Raw genomic sequence first — 21996 nt, forward strand, 5'->3', positions numbered from 1 at the left:
CCTGTGCCATTCCAATTTCTTATTTGCCATTTGCCTTTCACATTACTCTTGGCTTCCACTGGTATTTCCCTCAGAATGAACTTAGAGCACAGGCATCCCAGATGCTTCCTCCTCTCCCTGCCCCTGTTTACAAAACTGGCTTCATCTTATCTTCAATTCTGAGCTCACATTACACCTCCTTGGAGCAGTCCTCCGCAATCACCCTATTTACTGCTGTTACCGCATCCAAGTGTTTTTTACCTCTCTTTATCCTGCTGTATTTTTTTTTGACAGCATCTGTGTTTTGCTTGCCTATGCCATGATAACAGAGCCAGATTATGTCATCTTGTATAAATCAAACAGATAGTTCTACCTCTTTTTCTAATCTGTGAGAAAGTTTTTAACTACAAATTTTCTGGATGTCTTTTATTTCTAGATGTCTTTTATTTTTTTTGACAACATCTGTGTTTTGCTTGCCTATGCCATGATAACTCTCCATGATGACAGATGCCCTGTCTACCCTATTATCTCATACGCTTGGTGCCTAGTACAATGCCGGTCATGTAACAGGCACTCAATAAATGCTTCCTTGTGTGATTAATTAGTTCTAGCCCCCTTTTGTAGATTCAATAGAATTGTCTATAGATGTCATCACATTAACTTTATGTGCCAAAGTGACTGAGCTAAGGGATGCACAGATAGCTACTAAAACATTATTTCTGGGTGTGCCTGCAAGGGCGTTTCTGGAAGAGATTAACATTTTAATCTCTCAACTGAGTGAAGATGTGCTCTCACCAATGTGAGTGGGAAATATCCAATCTGCTGAGGGCTTGAGTAGAACAGAAAGGTGTAAAAAGGAAAAATCCTCTCTTTTTTCGGCTGGGACACCTATCTTCTCTTGCCCTGAGACATTAGAGCTCCTGTTCTCAGGCCTTTGGACTCTAGGACTTTACGGTAGCTTTGGTTCTCTGGCCCTAGGACAAGACTGAATTACATCCCCGGCTTTCCTTGTTTTCCTGCTTGCACATGACGTTATTGTGGGATTTCTCAGCCTCCACAATCATGTGAGCCAGTTCCCATTACAAATGTTTTCATATATATCTGCATATGTTTTATTGGTTCTCTTTCTCTAGAGAATCCTGAGTAATACAATGCAAAAGATTACTGTAATAATAGAGAAAACCAAAATGGAGGAGGGGTGTTTATGGGAACTCTACTTCTCATTTTTCTTTTCTTTCTTTCTTTTTTTTTTTTTTTTTTTTTTCAGACAGAGTCTTGCTCTGTCACCCAGGCTGGAGTGCAGTGGCATGATCACGGCTCTTTGCAGTCTCGACCTCCTGGGCTCAAGCGATTCTCTCACCTCAGTCTCCTGAGTAGCTGAGACTACATGTAAATGCCACCACATCCAGCTAATTTTTTTTCAAGTTTTTGTAGAGATGGGATCTCAGTATGTTTCCCAGGCTGGTCTCAAACTCATGGATTCAAGTGATCCTCCTGTCTGGGCCTCTCAAAGTGCTGGGATTACAGGCTCTGCAAGCAACTATGCCTGGCCTCATTTTTCTATAAACCTAAAACTGATTACAGAAAAAAAGTCTAGAATTTTTTTTTAAAAGATATTCTACAAATTGTGAGAAAAATTCTGCAAATACATATCTGATACAGTAGTAAAGGATGTGTATCCAGAATATATAGAGAATTTCTAAAACCAAATAAGAAAACAACTAAATTTTAAAATATATATGAACATTATTTGAACAGATACTTCACCAAAGAGGATGTAAGATGATGATAAAGTACATTTTTCTCTACATCATTAGTCATTAGGGAAATGCGCATTAAAACCACAATAAGATACCACTTCACATCACAAGGATTACTGTCATCAAAAAAAAGAACAGCAAGTGCCAGCTAGTGTAGGGAGAAATTGGAACCCTCAGACATTGCTGGTGAGAATATAAAACAGTACGAATCACTTTGGAAAATGGTTTGGCAATTTCTTTAAAAGTTGACGTACCCCTACCATATGACCCAGACAAACTGTGGTAAATCCATATAATGGAATAGTACTCAGCAACAAAAACAAATACTATGATAAGAATTAATCTCAAAATAATTAGGGTGAGTGAACAGAGCCAGATTATGTCATCTTGTATAAATCAAACAGAGATAGTTCTACCTCTTTTTCTAATCTGTGAGAAAGTTTTTAACTACAAATATTCTGGATGTCTTTGATTTCTTTTTCTTGCCTGATTGCATTGGCTAGAACCTCCCATACAATGTTGAATAAAGATAATGATAGCAGGCATCCTTCTTTTGTTCCTGATCTTAAGGGGAAAGCATTTAGTTTTTTTACCATTAAGTGTGATGTAAGCCATAGGCTTTTTTTGTAGATATCTTTTATCAGGTAGAGAAAGTTTATATCTATTCCTACTTTGCATACATATTTTATCAGGAGTGGATGTTGGATTTTGCCAAAAAGATGGTTTTGCATGTATGAAGATGATCGTATGGTTTTTCTTTTTTAAAGGTTTATATTTTTTTCTGATTGCTGCTATAATAAATAACAAATCTAGTGGTTTATCAACAACACAAATTTATTATCTTACAGTTTGGAAGTCAGAAGTTGGATACATCTCTCCATAGGTGAAATTCAAAGAGTTGGCAGAGCTACCTATGCTCTTTGGGAGCTAAGCTCTATGGCAGAATCCATTTCCTTTTCTTTTCCACACAGCATTCCTTGGCAAGCGAGCCCCTTTCATCTTCAAAGCCCCAAATCACACCCTTCTGACCTCTGTGTCCACCATCACGTCTTCTCCAAATCTGACTCTCTTGCCTCCATCAGCATTCTTATTTCTCCCTTGTCATGTAACATACTATTTTCACAGCTTCCAGGGATGTGATATTTTCTGATGTAGATATTTTGGGATTCTTCTTCTACCTACCACACATCGTAAAATACCTTGATTGATTTTCAGATGTTAAACCAACCCTGCACTTGGGGAATAAGAGTCATTTAGTCATGTTGTGTTAGCTTTTTAAATACATTGTTGAATGTAATTTGCTAACATTTTGTTTAGAATTTTATATCTATGTTAATGAGGCATATTGACTTGCAGATTTCTTTTTTTGTTTGTTTCCTTTTTCTATCTGGGGTTTACAGTAATGGTGGCTTCACAAGATGAACTAAGAAGTATTCCACCCTTTTCAATTTTCTGAAAGTATTTGTGTATAATTGGTATTATTTCTTCCTTAAATGTTTGGTAGAATTCACCAGTAAAACCATCTGGACCTGGAGTTTTATTTGTGAGAAAGTTTTTAACTACCAATTTCAGTTTTTGTAATATAGAGCTATTCAAGCTCTCTTTTTTTAAGTGAGCTTGGAAATTTAGGTCTTGAAACAAACTTGTTCACTTAATCTAAGTTGTAGAATTTATTGGTATTAATTTATTCATCATATTCCTATTTATCCTGTTAATATCTGTAGGATCTCTAGTGATGTCCCCCCTCCCACTCCTGAGAGTGATAATTTGTTTTCTCTCTCATTTTATTTATCAATCCATCTATAGGTTAATCATTCTTATTGATCTCAAAAAAACAGCTTTTCATTTTTATGGCTCATCAATTTTTTCTGCTTTCTGTTTTGTTGATTTATACTGAGATATCTATGATATCCTTAATATCAGTAACTTTTGGGTTACTTTGGTCTTCTTTTTCTAGTTTAAGATGGAAGCCAAGGTTACTGGTTTCAGAATTTTCTTGTTTTCTAGTATAGTTATTTAGCACAATAAACTTCTCTCTAAGCAGTTTTATAGCATCCTTCACTCTGTTTTAATTTTCAATTCTGATTTTTGTTTTGATTTCTTATTTGATTAATGAGTCATTTAAGGGTATGTTATTTACTTTCTAACTACTTAACAATTATCCGGAGTTTTCTGCATTATTGATTTCTAATTTAATTCCACTGTGGTATGAGAATATATTTTGTGTTATTGGAATCGCTTAAAATTTATTGAGGCTTATTTTATGGCCCAGAATATGATCTATTTGGATAAATGTTCTGTATGCACTTGAAAAAAGTTGCGTACTCTACTGCTCTTAAAGTGTTCTATAAATATTAATTAGGTTAAATACACTGATATTGATTGTCAAATCCTTTATATCCTTATATATTTGTTGTCTACTTGTTCTCTCCTTTGTTGAGAGGATCATTGAAATCTCCAGCCTTCATTGTTGATACTTATTTTTCCTTGCATGATTAGCTTTATGTATTTTAAATGTCTCACATTCAGTACATGACTGTTTAAGATTTTTCAGTCTTTTCATTAACTGATCCCTTTATCATTTTAAAATGACCATTATCTCTGGTACTATTCTCTTCTCTGTTTACTTTTATAATATTAATATTTCTGTTATTAATGCTTGGGCTTTCTTTTGGTTCATGCTAGCATGACACATCTGTTGTCATCCTTTTAAGTTTCTTTGTCTTTATATTCTAAGTGCACTTCTTGAAGGCAGCATGTAGTTAACTCTTGATTTTATCCAACATATCAGTTTCTTCCTGTTAAGGTATTTAGGACATTTATATTTAATTTTTGATATGATTAGATTAAATACACCATCTTATTTGTTTTTTATATGTCCCATTATTCCGTTTGAATTTTTCTTCATATTCTGCCTTCTTTTCTATCTATTGAATATTATTATTCCACTTTATCTTTTTCATTGGCTTATTTAATATTATCCTTTGTTTTGTTATCTTAGTGGTTGCATTAGGATTGCAGTATATGTCTTTGACTTATCACAGTCTACTTTCAAGTGGTATTATGCCACTTCACATATGAGATCCTAACAATAGTATACTTCCATTTTTTCCCTTTCTACCTTGGGGCTGTTGTTGCCATCTATTTCGCTTATACATATGTTTCAGACTGCACAATATATGATTATTTCTCTTTAAAATAATAAATTTGCTTTTGAAGTGATTCAAATAGCAAGACAAAACATATATGTTGCCATTTCTAGTTCTCTGTATTCTTTTTTGTAGATCTATATTTCCATCTGGTGTTACTTTCTGCCCGAAAGGCCACTTTTTATTATAAGTAGTAGTATAGATCTGCAGGTAACAAATTATTGTAGCTTTTTTATATTTGAAAATAAAACTTTATTTCACCTGTGCCTTTGAAAGATTTTTTTTCTGGATATGTAGTTCTGGGTTGAAAGTTTTTATTTATCTTTCATTTTTTAAAGACTTTTGTTCCACTGACTTTTCACTTGTATAATATCTGATGATAAATCATCCTTATTTATAATTCATTATTATCTATTGCCATTCTTTATTTGAATAGAACATGTTTTTACTCATTCTGGCTGCTTTTAAGATTTTCTCTTTCTCTCTAGCTTTGAGCAATTTGAATATAATGTACTATGGCATAGTTTACTTCATATTCTTTGCACTTGGGTTTTGACAAAGTTTTTGGATTCATGGACTTAGAGTTTTCATTAGATTTAGGGAAATTTCAGCCATTATTTCTTCAAGTGCTTTTTCTGTCCCTGTCTCCCTTTTTCAGAGACTCCAATTACACCTATATTGGACACATGAACTTTTCTCATACCTTATTGAATTTCTGTTCATTTTTTTTAAATTTATTTTTCACTGTCCTTCATTTTGGACACTTTGTGTTACTGTGTCTTCAAGTTCATTAATCTTTTCTTCTGCGATGTTTAATCTGCATTTATCCAAGCCTACATATTTTTCATTTCAGATATTGAAGTTTTCATCTCTAGAAGTGGTATTTGGGTCTGTCTTGTAGCTTCTATGTTTTTATTTTCTAAACATATAGAATATAGTTGTAATTAATTTTTAAATGTCTTTTCCTGCTAATTTTAACATCTGGCTCAATTTTGATGTACTGGTTGTTTTATATCTTATGCATTTTTTCTGCTTTTCATGCCTGGTAATTTTTTTTTATTGGATGCAAGACATTTTGAATTTTACCTTGTTAGGCAATGGCTATTTCTGTATTTTTGAGATTTTTTTCAGGGACAAATTAAGTTACTTGGAAAGAACTTGATCCTTTCAAGTCTTGCTTTTAATATTTACTAGGCGGTACTAGAACAGTGTACCATCTAGGACTAATTATTTTTCACACTGAGGCAAGACTCCTCTGTGTATTCTACATAGTGCTTCATGAATTCTGAGATTTCAGTCTTGCTGATGGGAACAGGTACTACTACTAGCCCTATGTGAGCACCAGACACTATTACCCCAATTCTTTGGGTGCCTCTTTGTCTGACTGTTTCCCTCACATGTATGTGCTGCTCACAACTTTGCTAAATACAAGAATGGGATCCTTTGCAGATCTCCTGAGTTCTCCTTCTGTGAAACTCATTCCTCTCCTTTACTCTGTCCCAAAAACTCTAAATGCTTTTATCTCCCTGGACTCTCAGATTTGTCTTCTTAACTCAGAGAGTCCACCAGGTTGCCCTTTCCAGTGCTATGTCCAAAAAGCTCTCTGAAGTCAAAAATCTGAGTCAATCATAGGATTTACTTCCTTTGATTCCTGTCTCTCAGTGGTCACTGCCCTTTATTATCTGATGTTGATGGTCTTGTCAACTGTTATTTCATATATCTGGTTTATTTCCTTCATTGTTTCTACCAACAGAGTAAGTGTACTCTACCTTCACATATTAGGTCTGTTTCATTCATTGTTTCAGGCAGTAGAGTGGTCCATCTTGGCCCGAAGCCAAAGTCCTATCTTTTTTAACTTTAGAAAATACTACTAGTATAAAACATCAGACTTAAAATTATTTCTGTGTTTATTTCATATGAAATACATGCCTATCTAATTCTTCATGTCATGCAAAAAGAAATTACACATAATTAGATACATGTGACAGCCCCATGATATATAATAACTCTATAAGACTGAATGGGATTCGTGCTGCCATAGATACACAATCCAATATCTCCCTGAAATTTGACGCAGGATTCTACACCAACCACTCAAAAAGGTACAGTACCGTCCAGAACCACTCTGGTTTACATCTGGATTCCCAGTGATGACCTGAGTGACAAAGCAAGGTTAGTATTGTAATCTTGGCTAATTGGAGGATTTGTTGTTCTCTCATTCAAGCTCCAACACAATATTTCAAGTATTGTGTATTTAAAACAAAATTGTTCCCATCTTAGTTTGAAATGTTTTATTAAAAAAAAAAAAAAAAAAAAAAAAAAAAAAAAAAAAAACAGTTACACTAAACTCCCAGTTGGGGTATTTTGTACCTGAACCAGGATTTGTCTGATTTTAAGAATCATTAGACTAGGGTTATGGATTTTTAAGGAAAATAACACAGAAATAAAGTGTCATTTTTATCACATCATATCAAAGACACCTATTGTCAATATGACTTATCACAGTTGATGATTGGTTGTTTTTTTGAGACAGGGTCTCATACTGCTGCCCAGGCTGGAGTGCAGTGGCACAATCTCTGCTCACTGCAACCTCTGCCTCCCAGGGTCAAGCAGTCCTCACACCTCAGCCACCCAAGTAGCTGGGATGTGGGCATGTGCCATCATACCAGGCTAATGTTTTTATTTTTTGTAGAGGTGGGGTTTCACCATGTTGCCAAGGCTGGTCTTGAACTCCTGAGCTTAAGCGATCTCCCACCTCAGCCTCCTGAGTAGCTGGAACTACAAGCATGCACCATCACAGATGGCTAGTTTTTGTATTTTTTTGTAGAGATGATGCTTTGCCACATTGCCATGGCTGGTTTCAAACTCCTGGCATCAAGTGATCCACCCACCTTGGCCTTCCAAAGTGCTGAGATTACAGGCATTAGCCAACATGCCCAGATGGTTGATGTTGATTTTCATCACCTAGCTGAGGTAGTGTTTGTAAGGTTTATCCCTTGCAAGATTATTTTCCCCCATTTCTATATTTACTCTTTGGAAATAAGTCACTCTGTACATCTCCCACTCAAAGAGTGGGAAGTTATATTTCACTTCCTTGAAGTTAGAGTGTCTGCATAAACTATTAGGAATTCTGCATGGGGATTTGTCTCTTCACTTCCATTTTTTAATTTATTCATTCATTTATTTATATCAGTATGGACTCATGGATACTTATTTTCCACTTGGATTATAACTCAATACTATTTTACTTTGTTGTTCAAATTGTTCCAGCCTTGACCGTTGGGAGTTCTTTTAGTGCCTGTGACATTTACAATTTCTAAAACTACAATGAAACTTTCAGAATGACTGTTCTATCCAACGACTAAATTACTCCTTAAGATTAAGCTAGGCACTCAGGGAGAGACACTGCTTTCAGTAATGCATTAAATAATATTCTGGTTGTCTGAAATAATTCATTTGACAGCAAGTAAGTGAAAGACTAGGAAGAAAAGTGACCATGATGTAGTAAATATTTTTAAAAATTAATGAAATGGAAATAGAAACAAAAAAAATCCAAACCTTTTAAAGCAAATTTATAAATGGCTTCACATGCTTTAGCCAAAATTTCCTCTTCTGGAGAATGAAGCATTAACACCACAGTTGCTGCTTTCTTGCTTTCAATTATTAATGGATCAAACTGAAAGGCAGAAAGAAAACTATCAGGTTCACAAATGAGCTTTAAAAATCACATTAAAAATGAATGGGTCTTAAAACTTAAAGAGACCATAATCTTGCAAAAAGGATGTGGTCACTGCCCAATAAGTGGACTGCAAAATTTTTCATTTAAAAAAAAACATCAACCGCTAGAGAAACAATTGTTAGCATTGGTGGCCTTGGAATTCCTGGGGTGTGATAGGAAAAGCAACATGTTTTGGAAGCTGACAGGTCTAGTTTCTCAATTTAGTCATGTGGAATACAAATGACTTATCTCCCTTAATGTCAATTTCTTTTTCTGTTTAAGATAATGGTACCTATCTCAACGGAGCAAGGAGAGGAGTAGAGGCATGCATGGTCAGAAAATCAAATATATACAGGTGCTCAAGGACTTTGTGTATTGCGTAAGCATAACAACATGTCATTTGATGTACATCTGTCATGAGCCAGATGACGAGCTAAGATGTACATCAAATGACATGTTGTTACGCTTACGCAATACACAAAGTCCTTGAGCACCTGTATATATTCGATTTTCTGACCATCTCAATAATCAATACTTGCTTTCCAACCACTAGACTCTAGAAAAGCAGGAACTACATATGTGAAACAATAAAAAAGCAGTAGAAAACAGCATATAACATAATGTAAAATTGAATAAAACCTGGGACAGGGGAAATGATAATATAGTCTAAAGAAAAAGTATAGGACTCTAAGAAGACCTGTGTCCTGAGAATTCATGTGTAATTAAAATGAGCTATTGTTCATAACACATAGAGGCTTTCCGTGGTTAAGGAGAAAACAAACTATTACACTATTTTTCTTCCATTTCCAGAGACTAGATGGAGTTCTGCTTAGGATAAAGTAAAAAAAAAAAAACCAGTATTTCAAAGCTTTAGCTGGTTCTTTGTGTTGGCTTTCCTATATGGACATCTTACTAAGATATGGAATATATTTAAGATTGTTTCATTTTACATAGAGAATGGAGAAATGCATTACTCTGATTACCCCAAGGATACATAATTTTGTAAGTTTGGAAGAGTAAAGAAGAAAGAAGATGGCGAGAAACAGTGACCTGAAAGGACGTAGCCAGGATAAAACTTCCTCCTTGGAGGAGAAATGGCTGTTGAATTTCAGAACAGCATTGTCTAACATCCAAAGTAAAACCACTGTTTTTCTATGGCTCCCTCTATACTAGAAGCTATAAGAATTACAAAAGTCTTGTTTATTCTTTTTTTTTTTTTTGAGACGGAGTTTCACTCACATTACCCAGGCTGGAGTGCAATGGCGCGATCTCGGCTCACCGCAACCTCCGCCTCCTGGGTTCAGGCAATTCTCCTGCCTCAGCCTCCTGAGGAGCTGGGATTACAGGCACGCACCACCATGCCCAGCTAATTTTTTGTATTTTTAGTAGAGACGGGGTTTCACCATGTTGACCAGGATGGTCTCGATCTCTTGACCTCGTGATCCACCCGCCTCGGCCTCCCAAAGTGCTGGGATTACAGGCTTGAGCCACCGCGCCTGGCCAAGTCTTGTTTATTCTTAAACCACTTACACTCTTTCAGAGAATACAAATCTTCAGTAAAAAGTCAATTGTGTACACCAGGTTTGTGGCTTTTGTATTTCTAGTGACATGATCCAGTGAGAAAAAGTGGCCTCTAGCTGAGCCAAGAGCAATGGTTGGGATGCTGGCTACAACACTGATCAGGAGAGCAGAAGGCCCTAGAAATCCACAGAACTCTTAAGGGAGGACTTCTGAATGTAGTTTGGGTTTGGGGCTTGAGAACCATCTTATTTAGGTATTAAAGGGTAGCCCCAGAATATCCGAGGACCTCACATCACCCAGGTGACACAGCCGACCACAGTTTTTTTAATCTAAAAAGTTAGGGAGCTGTATTACACGATCTCCTCTAGATAAAACATGTTAGGATTCTATGAAGTACAAAACACATGGCAGGGACAATAAATACTATGATGAGAATGGGGAAATTAATTTGAAACTGGAGTAGATAGAGAAAGCCATGGACATGGTAGAATTTAAGATAAGATTTGAAGAACACATAAAATAGGATGGATGGCAATAAGAAGGAAGGATACACAAATGGAGAAGACTACACAAGATGGTTTAAAATGGGAATAAAAGTTTCTTTATTGTGAATGAAATACTAGCTTGACCAAATAGAAAATATACAAGAAGAAGCAGAAATAATATTAAATAATAAGAAAAAAAAACCTTAGCAAATAACCTATACCTTTCCTTCTCCTAACTGTTTATTGAGGATAATCAACACAGGTCCAAGGGAAAAGAACTGTGACTCTGGAAGTTTATATCTGGCTAGGTTATCATTTGATGTTTGGGCATTCACAAACTCAAAAAGTGTATCAACCATATGATCTTAAATTGCTCAAGCAAAATCTCCAGCCAAAAGTGGGGGGGACAAAAATATAAAAGCAATTGTGGTGGATCAATAAATACAAAAAAATGTATTTTGCTGTTTAGCTTTCTAAATGTTGCAAATCATATTTTTTTTTTTTTGAGATGGAATCTCGCTCTCTTACCCAGTGTAGAGTGCAATGGCATGATCTCAGCTCACTGCAACCTCTGCCTCCCGGGTTCAAGCGATTCTCCCTGTCTCAGCCTCCCAAGTAGCTGGGATTACAGGCACCCACCACCACACTAATTTTTGTATTTTTAGTAGAGACGGGTTTTGTATTTTAAGTAGAGATGGGTTTTCGCCATGTTGGCCAGGCTAGTTTTGAATTCCTGACCTCAGGTGATCCGCCCACCTCAGCCTTGCAAAGTGCTGGGATTACAGGCATGAGCCACCTGGCCCGGCCAATGCAATTCTTAAGACGGGATTCCTGAAGTGATAATGATTTGTAAGGAAAAAAAAAAAATGCAAAGTAATAGTGGCTTGGAATTAAAACTGAGATTTTTTTTTTTCAATGAAACAGGTAAAGGAAATTATTGGTTTAAAGAAAAGGAATGTTGCTTAGCTATTTATTTTTACATTAATAGAAAAAATGCAGGTTAAAATATGTGTATTTAATAGTTTAGGCTACCAACAAGTACCCAAACTTCCATATTGCCAGAAAGAAAGAATAACAAAGGAAAATTGCTCAATTCAGAAAAGTGACGGAAAATACAAAAGAAATTACAAGATGAAAACATAGCAAAGAAAAACCAAAACTTCAAATAAAATAGGAATAAAATCAAATATGTCAGTGATCAAAATAAACATCAGTAGGGTAAATAAATCCAATAAGTTGTATTAAAAAGCAAAATCAGCTTCCCCATTTATGTTAGTAGGTATTTCTTCCACTTGATCTTCCAGAATATTAATTCAGATCTCTCCAACTAAGATACAGAACATTTTTAGAATCTCTGAAGGTTTCCTTACACTCCTTCCCTAAGCCACCCTGCCCCCATAAGATATAATCATTATTCTAACTTTTAAAATAATCACTTAATGTTCCATTTTTGAACTTCATATACATGGAATCATATAACATTCATTCTTTCATGTTTGGTTTCTTTAGCTCAATGCAATGTCTGTTGCAATTCTTTCAAAATTTTGCTTCTATAACTAAGTCATATTTCGTATAGCTACATAATGCATTCCATTATGTAAATATACCAGTTTGAGTTCTTTTCTTTCCAGTTTGAGGAAATCATAACATAAGCCACAATGAATATTCTTTTACATGTCTTCTTGTAGATACGCACATTCATTTCTCTTGATATGTATCTAGGAATGTAATTGATGAGTCATAGGGGAGACATATATTTCCCTTTGATAGGTACTTTTGAACAGTTCTCCAAAGTGGTTTTTATCAATTAACATTCCCTCCAGCTATGAATGAGAGTTCCAGTTGCTCTACATCCTCACCAACACTTGGTATTATCAGTCTTTTTAATTTGCCTTTCCAGAACTCTTAAATCATATTTTTAAGTTCATCTGCTTTTCATAGTTATTGCAGGTGAAGAAATGCCTGCTGCTACCTGCTACCACTATATCCTAGACAGAAGAGAAATGTTCTCATTACTTTTTGAAAGTTCTCTCCTGTCTCTTTTGCTAATTCTCATTCAGTAGCATCCATCTATCATTCAGCTTTGTCTTCTGCTGTGATGCTTAAGAACCCATTAATTTTTCTCTGTCTGCCTGCAGATGGGTTTCCTGCAGCACTCACAGTATTCAGGCTCTGAGGGGTTCTTGGTAGCCAAGTAGCAAGTGGTGAAACATACGGATTGATTTTTTCAGCTACTCCCACTACAGAGATTCTTCAATTGCATTTGCATCCCCAGTCCCTCTCCTTTCTCTCCCTTTATCAGCTTTCTCCCTTCTTCCCCTCTTAAGTTGCTTTGATTAGATGTTCTATTAACTGAATAACACTTCTGTTAAATCGTAACCTCCTTGTTTCTCTGTTTTTTCATCAAATTAATCTTCCAAAACCCAAACCACACATGAACACTAGTATTTTCTTCTTTGCATTTGTACCCAAGTGACCAAGCATTCTCAAAAAATGTTTAGCTACAGGAAAATTAGTATCACTGTAAATTCATGACCAGCAATTGAGAGGGCCTCACTGCAAACCGGGTTTCTACATTTCTCTTGTAAACTTGATTTTTCCCAACAGAACAAAATTATTTCAAACATTTTTACTATCCTTGAACATTTAACCCTCTCACCTCCCTACTTTCTTTTGTCTTCACCCCGCAAATTTTTCAGAGAAAATAAAGTTACTAGATGGAAACTCCATCAACTTCTAACTTGCAGATTGAAATCTGCCTATATCTGCACACGTTCTTCTGTTACTCCAGAGAAAATATCCAAGGCCAATTCCTAATAGGTGCTTTGGCTTTTTAGCTCATTCACCTTCATTCATTAATTCATTCATTTAATAAACATTTATCAAATCCATATTAAGTGCCAGACACTAAGAATAGCACATTAGATAACTCAGTCTTCTATTCTCACAGAATGGACACATTCTCATCTTACCATATATTATTAATTATCTCTTTCATTTCATGAGTAGTCAACTCTTCCCTGTCATCTAAACGCTTCCATAACTTCTTTTGAATCCAGCTTATAGAGGGCAAATTTAGATGTAATGCAATGTAGTTATTTCCAGTGTAAGTCTGATGAGTTTTGAGGAGTGTATACATCTGTATAGAATTTTAAGAAACATATACATCTGTATAACCAGCCACTCCAAACAATAGGTGAAAGTTTCCATGCCCCAAAACATTCTCTCCTGCCTCTTTACAGTTGATTCCCCTTCCTATGTCTGGTCCCAGACAACCACTGATCTCCTTTCTTTCACTACAGATCAGTTTTGCCTGTCCTATAATTTAGTAGTAACAAAATTACTACATGGGGACCCTTTGTGTAGGCTTCCTTCATGTGGCAGAATATTTTTGAGATCCATGTTGTTTCATGGATCTCATTTGTTTCTACCCTTCTTTTCACTGCTGAGTAATATCTCATTGTATGAGTATGTCATGATTTGTTTATCCATTCAACAGTTGATGGACCTCTGGGTTGTTTCAGTTTGGAACCATTATGTATAAAAACTGTCATGTGCATTTTTATACCAGTCTTTCTATAGACAAATGTTTTCTCTTGAGAAAATGCCTAGAAGTAAAATTTCTGGCTTGTCTGACAAGTGCATGTTTAATTTTATTAGAAAATATAATTTTTGTCTGGGTACATTGGCTCATGCCTGTAATCCCAGCACTTTGGGAGGTTGAGGCAAGAAGATCACTTGAGACTGAGGGTTCAAGACCTGCCTGGGCAAGATAGTGAGACCTTGTCTCTACAGAAAGTTAAAAAAAATTAGCCAGGCATGGTGGCATGCACCTGTAGTCCTAGCTACTTGGGAGGCTGAGGTAGAGGGATCACTTGACCCAGAAGTTCAAGGCCGCGGTGAGCTACGATCATACCACTGCACTCCAGCCTGGGCAACAGAGTGAGACCCTGTCTCAAAAATATATATATTTTTTTCCAAAGGGGACTAGTTCTACCATTTGCATTCCCACCAGCGATGTGTCTGTGCCCAACATAGTACTTTCATCTCTTGAGTTATTTAGGTCTTCCTTAATTTGTCCCGGGAATGTTTTATAGTTCTCAGCATTATAGGTATTGATTTTATTTTGTTAAACTTATGTCTGAGTCTTTCATAGTTTCTTAAGCTATTGCATAGCCCTTTTTACCATCATGTTAATAGGTGAATAACATTTAGGACCATTTAAAAAATAAACCTTTGTATCATTATAAAATGTCCATCTTTTTCTCAGGTAATATTCTTTGTCCTGCAATCGAAATGTATTTCATCTGGTATTAACATAGGTGCTCCAGATTTCTTATGATTAGTGTTTGCATGGTATATATCTTTTTCCATGTTTTTACTTTTAATTTGTGTGTACCTTTATATGTAAACAAGGATTCTTATAGACAGGTTAGAGCTGAGTCTTGCTTTTTTACTCAGTTGGGCAATCTTTCACATTTTATTGGAATATTAGATAATTTATATCCAATGTGGTTATTGATACGGTTGGGTTTTAATTGATCATCTTGCTATTTTTTTCCCTTTATCACATTTGTTCCCTGTTCCTTTTATCCTTTTTTCAGGTGATTGGATTTTTTTAGTATCCCATTTTACTTCCTCTATTGGCTTATTAACTGATTTTAGCCACACAATTATTAAGGCATGACTTTTCTGGGTACTCTCCTTAATGCCCCAGGTATTCAATAAGACTCTCAATGCCTTCCAAGCAAATTACAGTGCCTCCTAGACCAGTGTGAGCTCTAGAAAGGATATGGCTTACGGCACCCTGAGAGTTGCTCATGCACGTCCTTCACCATGTGGAGTTTTACCCCATACAAATTAGAATTTAGAGAATCCAGAGGACTATTAACCAGATTTCTGGAGCTATTGCTGTTTGTTGGTCTCTTCTTTTTGGTACTCCACCCGGCAAACTGCAGCTATCTTATCCTCCCTGAACTCTGATTTCTCAAAAGTCTTTTATTTTAAAATAAAAACCAACTTTCCCTAGATAGTAGTCATCTGCTGTACGCCACAGTACCACATTACCCTTCTTTGTCTTTTACAGTCAAAAACCTTATGAATCTATACTTTTCGCACTCTCTCTCCTTACTGCACATCTCTAATCTGACTTTCGCCCTCATTAACTCACCAAAATAGTTCTCACTAAAGCCACTGTCTAGGAACACCACGCCACATGTCACCCAGGACTTCTTGAGAGTTTTATTTCATTTCTAACAAAAATAAGAAAAGAATACTTGAAACTAGAGAGAGTTATAATATGTTTAATTGTCAGGCCTCCATCTCTCTGGATATACTTTTTATTGGTTTTATTCGTGGTGATTTGGGAGTTGAAATTCCTTGGGTGAGTGGGCTTGCTTGCTTGCTTTTCTTTCTCTTCTTCCACCACTATTATTTTTCTAAGCTGAACACACTGCATTATGTCTTTGATTTACCTGTCTACTTCAGTATGTTGGACTTCCATTCACTCTGTTGCTCAGGCTTGATCTCTCAACTTGTCCGTTTCTCACGCTCCATGTCCTACCCATCAGCACATCCGGCCAGCTCAACCTTCAAAGCACATCCTCAGGTTGGCCGCATCTCATCTTCATAGTGACCTACCTCTTGGGTCCCAGCTGCCATTAGATGTTAACTACATTACCATAACAGCCTGCAAACTGGTCTTCCAATTTTCCCATTTCTCCCACCTTGTAGCTAGAATGATCTTATTTTTCATTTTAAATACAAATCAGATATCACTACTCCTCTCTGTAACCTTCCAGCGAATTCTCCTTTTTGCACATTAGGAAAAACTCAAACTTGCTTAATTAACATAGCCTAATGCCCTACGTGGTCGCCACCATCTCGCCATCTTTTTGACCCCCTCCTACACCTTGCTCACTAATCTCCTACCGTACCCACCTTCCTGGAATTCCTCAAACACACTGCATAAGGCTTTAGTTACTGTGGTCTGGCTGGGGTCCTCTCCCAGATAATTTGCACAGAATACCCCCTTATTTCATTTAAGTGTGTTTAGGTTAAGATCCCAACAAGAAAGCCTGCCCTGACCTAGATTCTATTTAAAGAGGCCCCGCCACACTCCTTACGTAACCTACTTTATTTTTCTTCATTGATCATATCACTACCTGAATTATATTATTAGTTGACTGTTTTTCCCACTGTAATACAAGCTGCCTTGGGGCCTGAACTTTGCTTTTTCCCCATCTTTATGCCCAAGATGTAGAAGAACGCTTGCATATGGTATGCACTCTGTATTTGTCCAGCAAATAAATACATTTCTTTAGGCAAAGGACCATGCTGTTTCTCTGTCTCCATCACCTATGAACAATACCTGGATGATGGAAGTACTTGGAAAATGTCTGTAAAAGAAATGTATTAAAGTTCCCCTGGAAACTTTTTCTATGCTTGTGGCCTTAAAGTGCCTTAACTGTGTACTGTTATTTAAAGCGCCTTAACTGTATACTGTTAGCTGATATCAGGAGAGAGGGCTCTAAATCTGAGGTCCATGAGCTAGCAGTAGGCTTGAGGGTACATTGTGTACCTGAAATTATATGCAAAAGTACATTGGAGTACATTTCAGTGGGGAGAGGCTCCACAGTTCCCAGCCTACCTTCATAAAGCTCCTTGATTGCCCTGCAAACTCCTAAGAACTATAGCCTTACATCATCTTCACCACATAAGGCACTTTCCCTCACCTCCCAGCTGGCCATCTTCCCCACCAACCCCCATCCAAAACAGATTTCCCTTCCCTCATGGAAACTTCACCCCAGAGACCTCTCATGTTTCTATATTTTTAAAGCTGATTATGTAAACGTGTGACTAAAGATACTGTGGTTAAGCATGGGTATGTTATAATTGCCACAGAATAACATGTCACAGAGAAGTGGGTAGAGTACACAAAAATACATTTAAACATAAGCTTTAGTAAATTTTTAAGTCACATGTGGTTATTTAAATGTGAATCTATAATAATTAAAACTAATTTTAAAGACCAGATGCAGTGGGTCATGCTTGTAATCCCAGCCCTTTGGGAGGTCTGGGTGGGAAGATCTCTGGAGCCTAGGAGTTTGAGACCAGCCTGGGCAACACAGTGAGACCCTGTCTCTACAGAAAATACAAAAATTAGCCAGGTATACTGGTGTGTACCTTTAGTCCCAGCTAGTCAAGAGGCTGAGTGGGGAGAATCACTTGAGCCCAGGAGGCGGAGGCTGCAGTGAGCCATGATTGTGCCACCACACTCCAGCATGAGAGACAGAGCAAGATCCTATCACAAAAAAAGAAAAAAAAAAAAAGAAAAAGGTAAATGGGGTATGAGAAGCTTAAAGGGGAGCTTGAGACTGTACGAGTTACAGTCCAATGGGCTCTCAAAGGAGGAGAAATACCGGCATTTGGTAGATAGTAGAGAAACTTCGCATGACATTTGTTTCTCCTATAGAGCCTGCACCGTTATAGTAATTTTTAATTAAAAAGGGCACTGAGAATAAATTGATAGCTATAACAGAGTGCCACATGATTAAATAAATAATACTGTGCTGTCATTACATATCCCATCTACTTTTCCGTGAGGAAGTCACAGTCACCAACAAGCTTGTTGAGAAATTATAATTTCATGCTCTGTGTAAAATAAATGAGAAAATTATTTACAAAAAGAATGCAAGAAAATGGAAGCATTTTGGCTAAGCTTTGAATTTTAAGCCCAGTCAATTTGAGTGGCCATATGCTTCTAGAGATATGTTTATGTCTCTGTTAAGGAATAATACTGTCTAGAATAGTGCTGTCCAATGGAACTTCAATGATAAAAATGTTCTGATTCTGTGCTGTCCAATATAGCAGTCACAGCCATTTATTCATTTTTAAAAGTCCATAGTAGTGTTGTCAGTTTATGACAAAGAATGAAAGGTTGAATTCTGAGATAAAGGAGGTCCAGGAAAACGAGCCCCAGGAGACCTCACCATCTTCCCAGGAATTGGATTTGGTTTTGCAGCTGAGGGGCGTGTTCTACTATTTTCCATTGTTCTGATTCAATATTCCCTGCTTAGCTTCCTGTGTGTATTTAACTAAGGAAAGAAAGTCCTGACCCATTAACATAAATGTCCCGTTAACTTGATATTTAATTGTTACCATGCCAGGACCAGGTCATAGTCTCTTAGGAGTTTAGATCTTGTGCCTTTATTCACTGAAGCTCAATCACCTCTGAAATATTAAAAGAATATAATTTCCATGCTTGCAAACTCAGATCTGACCATATATAAGTAAGTTTTCCTTTTATTAAAGCATCACAAACAACCTTTTGGCTAAACATGGAAATGATTTGGGAAAATGATTTGGAAAGGAAGAAAATAGTTGTATTGGTTGATCAAGCCATATCTTATCCATATGTAGGCATCTCTTAGCTAGCGCCTCTTATAAGAAGGAAATATAAATCAATACCATATCTGCATATGTTAATGTTACAACAAATGAGAATCTTAAAGGGAGCTTTTGTTCTAATCCTATTACCAATACTTTTATTGCTGTTTTTATTACTTATTTTAACGCATAGAGAAGAGATTATAAAAATTAAAGTCTTTACAACCAACGTTTCTAGGAAACATGTAAGAAGCAAATTAACGTTAGTTGACAGAGAAAAGTTTATTTTAAGTAGTTATATTTCTCTTTAAATCTGGTTTTCATTTACAGTGTGTAGAACAAACTTTTACTGACTTTAGAAGTATACTCCAGAATAAGTTTCAGGTTAAGATACTGTAAATTGTGGCATATTGCTTTGAAGTATGAGAACATTTACTGTAGAAAAGGGCTTAGATGTTATTTTAATACCCCTCTGTCAGTTCTATAGTCAGTAGAAGGATGGAAGTCTCCTGGGAAAGGCAAGGAAAAGTGAGGACCATTGGTCAATGTCACACACACCGTTGACTACCTCCAAGGCTGTTGTGAGCTGAGGGAGCAACAGTTCTATTTTGTTAATGCTAGGACTGTGTTTCTCAAGTTCTCCATTACATCCCCAAGGATTGGCGTCCAGAGGACAATACCAGGAAGACATTAGGAAGTTATAGAAAGTGTATTGGACACATACATCTATTGTTTATAAGCCCCTTAATTCTAATTTTAATCAGAATATGTTTTTGCAAATAAGATGCCAATAATGCTGTTTGGTGGCAAAAGGGAGGATAATACAAATCTTAGATGCAATGAAGAAAACTAGAGAATCTGTAACATTTTAGGAATATGTCCTAAGAGAAGTAGCCAGAATGATGAAACATCAGAGGTCCACCTCTGCAAAGCCTTCCTGGACCCAGGAAGACAGGCACTTCTATAGATTTTGTTCCACAGAGGCATGGGGGTGGTGGTGGTGGTGGTGTGTGTGTGTGTGTGTGTGTGTCAGAGGCAGAGTCCAGAGGATTCTCATGATAATAGATCTTATTTTCCAAGTGCTACGTGTCAGGCACTAAGACCTTTACATAACTTATTTTGTTTTAATTCATGCAACAACAGCAATGAGTTGGATAATACAATTCCCATTTAGGAGCTAAAGAAAAACTGAAATAACTTGGCCAAATTTGGCAAATTGGCCACAATATCACAGTTGGTGAGGGGCAGAGCTGGCTCAAGGACCCCAGGGTCTTAATCAGGAAGCTCCCAAGGCTGGGGGCAGATTTCTGCCATTAGCCCAATTTCCTTCAAATTTGAAATTGCTGTGAGTCTGTGGACTTCACTATTTTTTTTTTCCTATTCCTCTTTTATCTGAAGGAAATTACATCAAATGTCTGTTTCAAAATAAGTTGCTAAACTGAAAATTGTCAAAGATCATTTTTTATTTTTAATACAATCTCTCAATAATTGATAAACTTTAAAGAGAGAAGATAAAATCATGTTTTTAAAGAGAGAGGAGAGCTTTCTATATGGGGAATGAATTACTTAGCATTTGGAATAAAGATGATGATCCCAGAGTCGTCTCTCGATAGAACTGAAAAGAATAGGACTTCTGATGTGCAATGGTCATCACCAGACAACTTTATACACATATCTACTAACTATAGCAGAACTTCCAGTTATTTTTGAAAATTCACTTGATTAATTAGCATAAATGAGAGGCTGGCAATTGTAAATGGAAAGTATTTTTAAAAAACAACCCAAACTATTTATTCATTAACTAGGCTATAAACATGCCATCTACATACTGGAAAAGCTAATAATTACTCTCTAATTGTGCTAATTATATAATGACAATGTTGTAAATGTTTGTTTATATAATGTTAGATTTCTCTGACTAATCTTATCATTAGTCAGACTTTGGACTTCTGCCACCGTGTATTCATGTATATACTGGTACATGCCAAACTGTGTGAACAATTTATTTTTATAACTAGTTGTTAAAGTGCCACTAGTATTCAAATCAGAAACTTACCACATCCTTAGGAGGAGGCTCTACTTCCTTCTTTATCTTTTTACCCATCCTGGAAAAGGATGTAATATATGATTAAAGTGACATTTGCATATATACCTTTCAATTACCTCTGCCCTTGGGAGGAGGTTTATTTTCTCCTTTAAATTTTTACCTCCTAAAACACAATGCAAGACATGTAGAAACTATCACACATGTAAAAATATGTCACCTACGCCCCAAATTCAAACTCTGCAATTTTAAGGAAACTTATTGATAAGATTGTTGAGTGTTAGTTCTGGCCTTCAGTTTGGAAAGGAGGTGAATATATTAGTGGCATAACTTTTACTTACACAACAAGAAATCATTTACCATTTTTATGGCTTGCTTATGATGGGCTTAAGAGACAAAATTCAACTTCATCTGGGACCTGCAAGAATATTTGTGCCACAAAGGCAGACATTTTTGTCTATTTTCTTGTACTGAGCTATCCCAAACACCTACAACAGTGTGTGATACATAATTGGCATTTGATATTTATGAAACTCATTGACTCCATTTTTCCTAGGAGTGATGATCTCGTAAATGGTATACAAAATCTGCCAGATCTGAATCAACATGTGTCCTTGCCCTGGATAACAGAAGGTTTTCTCTCATATAAGCCGCAGCTCAATAAAAAGGCAATTAAGAATCCGAAGAGATGCATTCTGGGGAAACTGAGGTTACTTCCTTTCCACTCGTCCTCATATATCTGTGTCTGTGTGGAAAAAGTGAAAGGAATGGTACTTATACATAGTTAACATACTACAGAGGAGTAACCCAGCAAGGGGTCAAAGAAGTTTTCGAGATGTTAATGTCTATCAGAATAACCCAAGAAATCTATCGAGTTTTCTCCAATGAGGTTTGTGGAATTATGTTCGGCATCAGAGCAATCTTAAACTGTATATCGCAGCCTTAGGGAAAT

General features: G+C 36.4%; 1 protein-coding gene across 4 annotated transcripts in view; it reads right to left on the reverse strand.

The window, feature by feature from the left end:
* ARMC3 (armadillo repeat containing 3) overlaps positions 1-21996 on the reverse strand; it is a 101511-nt gene that overhangs the window by 75951 nt on the left and 3564 nt on the right. For 3 of the 4 annotated variants that reach the window (XM_032243885.1, XM_032243884.1, XM_032243882.1), the window contains exons 2-3: positions 21057-21105; positions 8447-8564 (exon numbers count right to left, since the gene is read on the reverse strand). In XM_032243885.1, the coding sequence (XP_032099776.1) occupies positions 8447-8564; positions 21057-21104 (166 nt within the window). In that variant the 5' untranslated portion in view covers position 21105. The remainder of the gene's footprint in view (positions 1-8446; positions 8565-21056; positions 21106-21996) is intronic. The other variant, XM_032243886.1, reaches the window with a different exon arrangement.

Source organism: Sapajus apella, unplaced genomic scaffold (genome assembly GCF_009761245.1).
Source record: "Sapajus apella isolate SASKATOON/1434 unplaced genomic scaffold, GSC_monkey_1.0 scaffold53, whole genome shotgun sequence".
Taxonomy (NCBI): domain Eukaryota; kingdom Metazoa; phylum Chordata; class Mammalia; order Primates; family Cebidae; genus Sapajus; species Sapajus apella.